Source organism: Plectropomus leopardus, chromosome 5, assembly GCF_008729295.1.
Source record: "Plectropomus leopardus isolate mb chromosome 5, YSFRI_Pleo_2.0, whole genome shotgun sequence".
Taxonomy (NCBI): domain Eukaryota; kingdom Metazoa; phylum Chordata; class Actinopteri; order Perciformes; family Serranidae; genus Plectropomus; species Plectropomus leopardus.
Window position 1 is genome coordinate 37,005,141 of NC_056467.1, and position 11,658 is coordinate 37,016,798.

The 11,658-nt window shown below is 39.9% G+C and overlaps 1 protein-coding gene across 1 annotated transcript; it reads right to left on the reverse strand.

The window, feature by feature from the left end:
* Positions 1 to 3,143: 3,143 nt before the first annotated feature.
* LOC121943147 (aquaporin-3-like) lies at positions 3,144 to 9,290 on the reverse strand. The gene is made up of 6 exons (XM_042486580.1): positions 9,101 to 9,290; positions 5,403 to 5,529; positions 5,068 to 5,205; positions 4,824 to 4,939; positions 4,485 to 4,702; positions 3,144 to 4,354 (listed from the first exon to the last, which is right to left on the reverse strand). Exons 1-6 carry the CDS (start codon positions 9,206 to 9,208, stop codon positions 4,153 to 4,155), a joined length of 909 nt encoding a protein of 302 aa, XP_042342514.1. The 5' UTR covers positions 9,209 to 9,290; the 3' UTR covers positions 3,144 to 4,152.
* Between the last annotated feature and the right edge of the window lie 2,368 nt (positions 9,291 to 11,658).

Sequence of the window (11,658 nt, forward strand, 5' to 3'; positions counted from 1 at the left end):
CAGACACTCCATACAGCCGTATGAGATACATTTTATTGCTCTGTAAAATATACAGAAAAAGTTGTTTGAACTTATCAGGGCAATTTGCTGCTTAAACAAAATCTTATTTCATTCTTTTTTATAACAGACATTGTAATAAAAAGTTAAAGACTGCTGGTGTTTCCCACATATCCATCGACTTGTTTTTCCTGTGAAAGTGTGTTATACAACCCTAAAATATAGCCAGGCCCAAAAGCTTTGATGAGACTCTGGCATGAGCAACCAGGCCTTGGGGATATAATGGAGATTTTACAGGTATACCCGGGACCAGATCCCGTGAAAAGGAATATTCCTGGTATGTGAGTTACTATATTGAGGGTATAACACAGGTTTAGCATGAAAGCATTCTGTTTTGGGAAGGAGGGGTCTTTTCTTTATAGCATGCCTTGAAGGGATCCAGGCATGCTTCTTACTGCAAGATGTTATGTTAGAAGCTTTTGTGCTTTGCATCTGTGATTCCTATGAATTTTCGTGTCTTTGTTTTTGTGGTTAACCAGAGGACCTGCTGAAACAAGCAGCGCTTTCCTGTGTCATGGCTAGTTACACCTGGTTGGCTTATTTCTGGCAAATTTTTGGCAACATTTGACATCTACAGAAATTTCTTCACCAGTAACTGCTATGCAGTAGAAATAATCGGTATGCAAATCCCATTTTGTGTGGCTAATAAGACTTTATAAATATGGCAAAGACTAGCTGCAACATCTGGAGCCAGGTGAATCTGATGGACTTAAATATGATAATTCAAGAACATAAGGGGCAGAAAATTTGCTGCAACAATATCTCACTTATGAAGCCATAATACATCAGCCCTGATCTATAGAATTCCTTTAGAGCCTCGGGCAGCATACTGTATCTTTCAAGGCAGCTCAAGATAGAAAACACATGTCCCCATAAGGCTTTGGAGTGCTGCTTGGATCAGACCTTAACTGGCAGTTTTGCATGTTTTAGTCCATTAACTGCAGATTGTGTGTACCTTACATTACTACTGACAAGCTTCCAAAGGGCATCAAGGCATTTTGTTAATTTCATTACAATGGCTTTTAGTTTCACTGCCATCACCTTGCACAAACTTGAAACTCTTATTTCATTGCGTATTGTGAGGAATGGTTTCAAATAGTCTTATGTGTTAAAAGATGCTTTGGTGTTATCAGATGACAGAAATCTGGCCTTTATTACATCATGATGAATATAATGATGTTCTGCTGCTGACTTGCTTAAAGTTGCATTAGAGGAGTCATACCACTCTCTTATCTGTGCATTATGGAGCTAGTCAGCATTCAATTAGCTTAGCCTAACATAAAGACTGGAAGCAGGGGTAAGTAGATGGCTGACTTTCTTCAGATTTTGAAAATACACCAACACGTCAGCAAGAAATATCTACAGCGCGTAGCCCTCCTTTTGCCTCCTGGCTCCACCTCCATACTTAACGCACAGACAAGAGTGTGTCGCATCTCATCTAACTTAAACAAGAGCAGTTACGTGTATTCCCCAAAACATCAATATATTTTGTTTAATGTGGCAGCATTTATAAACGCATCACATAATTTAGCTGCAGACATGATGTGGGTCTGTTTAGATGTTGGTGTGGTCCTTTCTGTCTGGGCTGCATTGCATGTTACATCTTTCATTCTCCAGTGCTGCCAGCTGCCAACCTACATATAAAGTATCAAGTTGCTCACATAATAAGATGACTAATTCCAAATTTGGACTTAAAGGAACATACAAGTAAACTGCAAACTAAAACCTGCAACAACATTTTTTAGCCACTTGGGGGCAGCGGAACCAAGCTGTGAATACAACATTGACATATTATCACCTTTGTTGGCAATTTGGAGTCATGCTTTGGCGACATAGCAAATCTAACTCTAATGGTCACTCTCCTTCTAGTTCTATTTTTGGTGTCCACCTATTCCTGAGAAAAACATCTGGCTATTTAGTTACTAAATGGTGTACTTTGTTCACCAGCTTGTTGCTTACTTTATCTGCTGTGTCATGCTGGGCAGATAGTTAGACAATTTTTTGAGCAACAATTTTGCTTGTATTAATAACTGTAAGGTAGTTTTTGGTCTGTGTTTAAGGCCTAATCGTTTACTACAAGGAATGATTTATGCTTTGATCATTTCTGTAAATCATTTCCATAAATTTAGAGGCAAACTCTTGACGATAACACAACTTGTTTTTTGATTCAGTACAATTTACTTAGTCTCCATTTGTCATCAAGATGAAAGCTGTACAAACCTGTCTGTTTCAGCAACATGCCACATGAGTGTTTCACAGTGACGACAGTTGGTAATCTCTCCCACACATGCAAATTGACCTGCTAAGACCTGTTGGAAGTAGTTGTACAAAACTATTGATTCATAATGGCCTGCCAGAATCCAAACTGCAGGAACAGATTTGCCCTTGGTCTGACTCTCCTGAAATTCCCCCGAAGAGGAAGAAGAAAAAAAAAAAGAAAAAGAAAAAGAGTAAACGTATTAAGCTGAATAAAGACCAAGCGTGGTTCCATGTGTCCATATATATATATATTTTTATATAAATGACAAATAGGCAAGAGTTTCTACCAAAATGGTCCCTTGGCATGAAGGCCTAAGCCTGATATGATTTGATTTATGCGCTGAAGGACGGAGGCCCAGTTCTGGTCTGTGGATACTGAAGTATGCCTGGAAATAAAGTGAAGCCTTGAAATAGCAGTGTAAAATACTGCTTTGCACTGCATAATGACGGAGCAGGTCTTGTTTTGGGAGCATAAAATTGTTGTTGAACAAAAAAGCTGAGTGAATGGAGCGATCACGGTGTAGTCTTGTTTCCTGCTTAACATTGCTGGTACACTCTTTCAGCTTTCAACTGTATCGTAAAAACACTGTAAGTAGTTTGAATTAAAACTTTTAAGACTGCTGAGAAGAGAATTGGGGCACATCTTATCCCCCACACCCCATCTGACCCACTGTTGGCCTGAATATTTGTTTACAGTGTGGTTTAACTCTCTATATGGATTGTGTTGTGGTGTAATCTGATTACCCCCCGCCCCCGCTCTAAAACTGAGAAGCACTACTGACAGAAAACAATAATGAACAGGAAAAAGAATGTAACACAATCCACAGTTATGCATCAATCAAAACAGAACTTTATTGTATCAATACAAAAGCATTTGCCCTCAACCTACATACAATCCACCAAGGTGCTCAAAGTCCAGCACAAGACACAAAAACAATAATAGACATAAACTAAATAACAACTATAAGAGAGATAGTTAATATTGTGCTGTACATTGTCATTATTCAACATATATCTGATATTTTCAAGCATTAAACTAAACGGCTACAATGACTCTTCTGTTAATTTTTAGTTCATACAAAGGGTAAATGTTTAAGTTTGAGAGCTGATGACATATTACAAATTTTTTTACTGGTTAAGACTTTAGCAGGACAAAGAGAGTGTCTATAAAAAGACAGCAGCTTTAACATAGCTGCTTTTAGATAGCCATGGTAATGAGAGGAATGTTGTGGGAAGGATTTTGCTTCACCACCATGTGTCAGCTCTAAACAGAGTCGACGTAGTCTACATATATGGCATCATTTCACTCACTGTACTTAAAATGTACAATATTCTTAAATATTTGGTTTTTAGGTTGGAGTTTAAAATTTTAATTTCCCCAACAATTTCCCTGATTCAAATGTTAACAGTGAAAGGTTCTGGACTGCATAGTAATTGGCAGGGAAAGATGTACATTTGATTAAATACATCCACTATGTAAAATTATATAAAAAAGTTATATAAAACTACACTGGTGTTAAGCATACAATACTGTTCAAACTGGAGACACTAAAATCCAAACGTTGATCTCCTAAAAGAATTAATGTAATTCTGTGTTTCTGAAGTTGTGTTTCTCGCCTCCACGCTCACACACAATCGTTCCTCTAAAATATAATACAATTATATGATAATGTAAAGACAGTGACCCGTTTTTCACAAACACACAACTATCTTGGGAGATTCCTCAACAGCTGTAAAGATGGTTTGGAGAAAACAGTTGTGGCTGGAAGGAAAAATGCTGGTGTGTGTCGGTATTTACAGAGTGTGCACATATGTGTGTGTGGCTCTCTAACACACTCAGTGCATTTCTTTGGAAGTGTCTTTGGGTTTGTCGTTGGCGGCGACATTGGTGAGTCTGACATTCTCCTCCTCACTGCTTTTGTTGTCACGCACTTCTCCCTCCGTGTGGAAGCCAACCATCAGCTGGTAGATTATCACACCGATGAGGGCACCAAGGAATGGGGCAAAAACGGGCACCAGGAACCAGCCCTTTCTAACCCTGAGGAGTGACAAATAAAAAAAAATGTTTTTCTTTACAAGGTCAATAGTGAGCACTATGGGAGTGTTACAAAAGAGAACTCACATAAACTATTGAGAAAGAAAATGCTTTAAAAAATGTGTGTACTTACGTGAAAACGTCGCTGCCCCACCCAGCCATGGCAGTGAACAGACGGGGACCGAGGTCTCTGGCAGGATTGACAGCATAGCCAGAGTTAAAGCCCATGGACAGTCCAATGGCCAGAACCACAAATCCCACAGTGAAGGCCTCCAGCCCTTGGGGGATGGGGTTGTTGTATGGATCCACAATAGCCAGGATACACACAATCAGCGCTGCTGTGCCGATTATCTATGTTGGAGACAGGTACATTTGAGACAAAATTATGACTTGGATACCTGAGTTGTATCATCTGTTTATGTACAGTTAAAATATAGTGTACAATTGCTGTTTCTACATTTCAAATGGGTACCTGATCAAAGAAGCCATTGACTAGGGTGAGATGTTTTCCAGGGTAGGTAGCAAAGATGCCAGCTGTGGCTTTAGGCCCAGTCACATTGAAACATCCAGGATGGTCCCACAGGGCATCTAAAGAGATACAAAAAAAACAAAATATAGCATAAATTATCTTTTGTTTAGACATGTTTAAACGACTGGCAATATTAAATGAATCAAATCAAATCAAATTTGGTTCCACGCCTGGAGTCATCTCTTACCATAGTACATGCCGAAAATGATGGCGGCACCGAAAAAAGCACCAATCGTCTGAAAGAGGAAGTACATGGGGAACTTTCTCCAGCGCTCTCTTCCGAGCAAGCACAGGGCAAAGGTCACTGCAGGGTTCAGATGGCCACCTGATAATGTACATGAGGACAGTATGTCAGTACATGTTATGGACAGTGAAAAAATACCCTGACTCCAGATTTATCAATACAAGGTACAAAACTGCTAATGTGTTCCTGCAAATTGAATTTGTCTAAGCCATAATAAAAACCTACAATGAAACCAAACAGGTCAGATATTGTAATTCTCAATAAAATACTTTGCGTACCTGATATCTGGCCACAGATCAGGATGCCAAGCATGGCAGCGAAGCCGAAGGCAAAGTTGACTGTGAGGAACATGCCATGGGAACCACCGCTCAACACCAGCTGGGCCACAGCACCACAGCCAAACATCTGGGGAGAGAGAAGAAAAGCAAGTTTACACTGGGTCCTATTAACTTCTTGTGCATGTAACAACTTGAAATTTGTTTCTGTTGTAGAGACAACAATTAATCCAGCGATGATGCTGTGGTGTTTGCTGTGTGTGATATTCAAGTGTGATTACAAAAAGCAGAAAATACAGAAAATGCATATTTTTCAGGGCTTTTGAATAATCAAGTTTTGTGCATCAACTATATTCAGTATCTTTGTGCAAAAAACATGAACACTGTACTTTGTTAGCCAACCAAGGTCAAGGTTAAACTGAGGGGTGAAATGAGGCAGTGTGATCATTATCAGTGAAACCAGTGGAACAAAGACCCCTTTAATGAGCTCTATTGTGTTTGTAATGGCACACAGGAGAACAGATACTGTATGTAGAGGTCAAGGTTGACCATGATTGGGGCAGAACTGTCGCTGCTGCTGTCCAACTGATTTATCTAGGAAGGGAAAAAAACCGAGTTCTGTTTCCACTTTGGATGAAGAAAATGAGGAAAACATATGTGTTCATGGGCAACGTGACTGATTCTGTCAAAAGAAGAAGGATTTACAGAATGTGTTGCCTTTAGATGTAGGTGCACTACTGCTAAGCAGGTGCCTTACAGTTTATTCTGCATACTGTGTGGTTATGTGTGTGTATGCCCTCTTTATATGTGTTTGGTAAAAGGAATATGTGTGGTCCATGCCGAGGCTACTGCTCTTTAAGCCCCCTGATGAGGATGATTTTCAGTCCGACCACAGGACTCAGATGTTGAGGTTAGCTTGAGGGAACCACACTCAGAGGGACTGGCGCCTGAGGGGAGTTCATCATCACTGGGCTCAGTCTAAACTCTTTTCCACCCCTGATGAAGCCAGCCATTACTGGAAAAAAAACACTACATAAATTGGCCCCATGTTAGGATTGTGCTTAGTTTTGTTTTTGGAATGGGTATGAATTTCTCCTTGATGTTATGCCACAATGGACTTGTGAGATGTGACAATAAAAACTCAAAAGCTCAGGACTTCTCACTTCACTTCAGTTTTTCTTAATGTCAGAGGCATCCGATTGCAAATGATGGTCCATTAACTGGCGCCAACTTCCTCACATTCCACTAGAAAGGTCTTATTTAAATCCGACACTGAATCTGAGAGCAGTATTATTCCTCACTCTAAAGTTCTCATATTCACCAGTGACTGTGTGTTCACTCTGATAAAGCATTCCAGCAAGTTGCTCTGTTGTTGTCATATAGTTAACTTCATGCCACCACCTCCTTAACCAGCTGGCTGATTCAGCTGGCCATGCATCCATGCAGCTACTTACAGCTTTTAGCACAGTCGGGGAACTTATTAAATGAGAAAAAACAACGCAGCAGTCAGCCAACTGCAGCACATTTGGCAATTGTTTAGGAGCTGAAGGCGAAAAAAAATCTGATGGCCTGGAACCAGTAAATCACTACCTGTGTGATCTTTTCAAATCAGGATGGAGAACCTCAGAAGCCCCCCTGCAGCAACTCAGAGCAGGGAAAAGTATTTTAAAGTGAAGCCTGAAGTGCACGTTGTGAAAGTGCAGTGAGGGGTTAACAAAACAGTTACAGTAGGATGACCGAAGACAGTGGCTGCCTATGTGGACATCTTTCCAAAGCCACTTTAGATTGACTGACCTGATACTATACATCCCACTTTTGGAGTGTGAACAACAGACATCCAGACACATTACACTGACATCAGCCCATGGCCAGAAAGTACACTAAATCATCATTATTTTCCTCAGCATGAATCGAGTCCTGAAATATTCTGTTTAAGGATCCTAACAAGTTAGGAGCTGGTGACACATGCCAAGAGTGCCAAAATCAATGCATACAAAGAGTTCAACACACCCACGCACACCCTCACGTGTCGCCTATCCTGCCAGTTCATCCTAGGTCATTCCTTGAAAGAAGCGCTCTTTGTTTAATTTGCCACTTGTGGAAAGTGTGTTAACAGACTTACATCTAGAGAGAAGATGGCAAACAAAGATAACAGCACCAGAGAGAGAGACTCTGTGTTCGATGATAGCGGAAGGAATATAATGTCAGTCAAATGCATGATGCGATACCTATTGTTCTGTAAATGATCCTCCCATTGCTGCCATCGACATGTGTCACCTGTTAAAGGACTGTGCCACACCTTTCTGTCCCATCTGTAGTCACTTGCTTATTTCACTTAATGCACTTAATTATCTGACTAACAACTGATAATAAATATTTTCAGTCCCTGGCTATTATGTAAGTAGTAGATAGTAGTTTTCCACTGCATATTGGTCTTTATACATTTTTGGTGTTTATATGAGCTGCTTGAAATTCTGAAAAAAGTCTAACAGAGGAAAATATGAATTATTTTTTTCCTACACTGACTGGATTTTTGGATTAGAATAAAATGTTTACTTCAGTTAAAAGCAGCATGCTTCTAGGCTTTCATAAATGTTGCTATTAATCACTGGAAATGAGTCTGTAAACTCAGCACAGTCACACTGCAAATGTTAAACCATTACAAGTGCCTTTAAGTTGCTCACTAAGCTGGTTGTTATACTAGTATTAACTGTAAAACTTATTTTGCATCAAATGCCAACCATCTGCCAAGAAAGGGGTGATAAAAGAATACTTTTTATAGAAGTAGCCTTTGTTTGTTTATCAGCATAGATGGCCCAATGCCTTTTGTTCATTTTACTCAATGAACAAAAGAAGTGTCTGTTTTTCTGCTTTATGTTCATTTGAACCTGAGGCAGCTTTTATGACCAGGGCATAATTGGAAGACGAGCTACTTTTTCAGATTTCCTCTTTGTGTGTTGGAATGCATCAGTCTGTGGTAAAAGGCGACTAACATAAGACTGTTTAAATGTGTGTAGTTTGTGTGTTTAGTTTCATACCTTTTACACTGAGTTAGTGTTCAGCTCTGACATTACCATGCATGTTCTCATGCACACACACACCTAACACACTGCAAAGTGATAATAGGATGTCATGAGGTCGTGTCTCCGGGATCCTGGAGCTCAGCTTCCAAGCAAATATTGTTGTGTTATCTTAAACATGTGTTGTTCCACAGAACATGAAGTCCTGATCAACCTGTCGCTTACCTGTTTGTTCTGAACTCAGTTTATCAAATGCCTTCATCTAATACAAAGAGTGTCATTTTGCTAGCCTTGAAGTCTATTAATGGCTCATAAATTGCATGTAGTTTCTGTTGCAGTCATTCATCACGCTTTAAACATTGCAATACAGAAATGATAGCGCACAAATGCTGTCATATAGAGTGTCATTGATCATATTGCAACATCAAAAGAATATTAATATTGAATGGTGCGGGTACTTAGAGAAAAGAAAACACTGAAAGGGGACAGAGTTCAACTGCTCAATATAGAGCCTTTTTTACAGTATGAACGTTGTGACCTTTTCATTTAAAACTTGGCTGCTTTGTAAAGTTATTTTGAACATATTTAGTTGAGCATGAGATCATGCAATATAAGTTAAATGCACACACACAATTGTACACACACACACACACACACACACACACACACGCACGCACTTACCACAAGGATGAGGGTGCCGAGACACTCTGCCAGGGCCTGGCGAAGCAGCAGGTTGCGGATCTGGAAGAACCTGGAGAGTTTGTTTAAGTACGCCTTCTGTCTGCCCATGTTTTCTTGCTGGAGGCTGATGAGACTGTGAGAAGAAAGGCACTAATGGGTAGGTAGGTTTTTCTGAGTGGCTGTGAGGCTAGGAGGACCAGGTTGCTCTTATAGAGCCAAGATGGGCTTGGACTGGGCTGGTGCCAAGCCTGAGCTCAGCCCCACCCTCTGCACCACGCCTCCCTGCATGTCATAGTGTGAATCACATTCTGGTTTTCTCACTCTTTCTCTCCCTCTCTCTCTCTCTCTCTTTGTCTAGTCTCTGTCTCACTCTCTCTCTCTCTCTCTCTCTCTCTCTCTCTCTCTCTCACACACACACACACACACACACACACACACACACACACACACACACTTAACATTGTTAAACCAGTGACTCCTTCATTGACCTCATTCATTACTGGAACAAGATACCTCGGCCTCCTCAACACAAGCCCATCCATAACCATATACCTTGCCTGAATATTATTCAGTTATCTGCACATTAAAAGTTCAGCTAAAAAAAACTTAAAAAAAACTTCCAGATACATAATCAAAATGGTCTTGAGATCAGGCAGCTACATAAACAGAGAAAGAGTTTACTTATGATGCCTCTTTAGTGATTTTTAATGATTTTCTTTAATGATGCTTCTTAAATTTGTAAAAGGCCACTTTATAAGAAGTGTGATTATATATCTTTGCATTTTGAGATTTGTATGTATCTTGTCCTTTGATTTTGATTATTTTAAATGAAAAGCAAAATTTACCTCTTCAGTTATTTTGTACACTTTCTATGCTAATACCTGATTTATGGTGTAACCTAAGTGTTGCCTGATCTGATGGTAATCTTGTTATTATTTCAGATATATTTATTGGCTTTGTAGATGCAAAAACATACATGGCATACAACTGACAAGACCACAAATGACATCCACAAGATACGAAGAAAATAAAAACGACAAAGAAACAGAGTTTTTACATACATCACATAGATTACAGAGAGTCTGTCTCTTTATAAATTTGCAGTCACCTGTCTTAGATTAGGCACCTGACTCACATATGGGAAAACATACCTTACAGAGAGAAAGGAGAAGTGCCTGCACTGAAAGATCCTGTTTTCACTTAAAGGAGCAGTGTGCAAGATTTAGGGGGATTTAGTGGCATCTTGCAGTGAGGATCGCACATTGCTATCAGCTGAACCTGCTTAGAATCCCTTAAGTGTTCATTGTTTAGGAGGTTTTCATTGGGAGCTGAATTATTCGCAGGAGTCTCTTCATTTGCAAGACACTGGGTGATTTCAAACCGATTAAAACAGAAAACGTCACAAATCAGTGTTTCTCCTAAGATGGTTGGCACGTCCCAGACAGGCTGTTAGCCCAGCACCTGCTAAGGTGCGCTCTCGTTTTTTCTCCTACAACTTCAGATCCAGACTTTCAAGAGGTTTTTACCAGAAGCCAAATTATCCGCAGAGGTTTCTTCCTCTCCAAGAGAAATGGACCTGGTGATTTAAGCTGGTAAAAATACTGAATAAAATAGTTTCAGGTTACAGTGTTATGGATTGAAGAGTTACTCTGATGTTGTTCAGCTCATCAAAAACTCAACCAGAATCTGTTAATGTGTGCTCACCTTTTCTTCTTATCCAAACGCTGAGGAGGTTTACAGCGGGACTTAAATGATCTCTCTCCAAACCAAACAGATCTGATGGTTTAAACCTGTAAAAACACAGAAAAACGCAGTTTCATATTTAAAAAATTGTGTTTTGAGACATTACTCGTCACAGAAGGGCAGCTAACTACAGTGACCAGAAAAATGCAAAAACCCAAATGGCCATATCTAGACCCATTGTTTGGTTCGTCTGTTCTGGTCTGCTGTAGAACACAGTGCAATTTGGCAACCACTGTAGATGAAGACCCACTCTTTTTGTAGATACAGAAATACAGCACGCCACACACACACACACACACACACACACACACACAACTGTAATGCATACTTGTTTGCAGCCCTTACTGGTTCATTCTCACCCGTTCACACACATTTTTCTCTTTTCCCTCTCTGTTCCTCACCTCGTTTCCTCTGACCTGTTCTTTTGTGCCCCGTCTGAAACTTCATCACCACATATTATACCGTCTTTGTCTGATTTCAATAGAGGTGTGAGAACATTGCCAGTTTTAAAAGCCCACAGACATGCCTCTATCAGTCGGAAATCAGTGTACCATTTCTTTACTCTGTTTGGAGCTCTTTTGTTCTCTTTGGGCTATATGCCTATTTTGTTGTGACAGGGGAACACATTATCAACTTCGGCGAACTGAACATTAAACTTTTGTGCACATCTGTATAGATGTAGAAAGATGTGAGTTAGAATAAAAAAAGTATCCCTTTTGTGAAAATCTTCCATTTCATTTGCACGCAGACTGTATCTCAATGAGAGCACGGGCAGAACAATGATACAGAAAATTATAGATAAGTGACATGTTACA

What these genes read in the sequence shown, in the direction of transcription:
- LOC121943147 (XM_042486580.1), bottom strand. Translation starts at nt 9,208, where the DNA reads ATGGGCAGACAGAAGGCGTACTTAAACAAACTCTCCAGGTTCTTCCAG. An exon ending in TCGGCACCCTCATCCTTGTG is followed by an intron (nt 5,530 to 9,100) that starts GTAAGTGCGTGC and finishes CTCTCTCCCCAG; the next exon opens with ATGTTTGGCTGTGGTGCTGT. An exon ending in TGGGGCAGCGACGTTTTCAC is followed by an intron (nt 4,355 to 4,484) that starts GTAAGTACACAC and finishes GTCACTCCTCAG; the next exon opens with GGTTAGAAAGGGCTGGTTCC.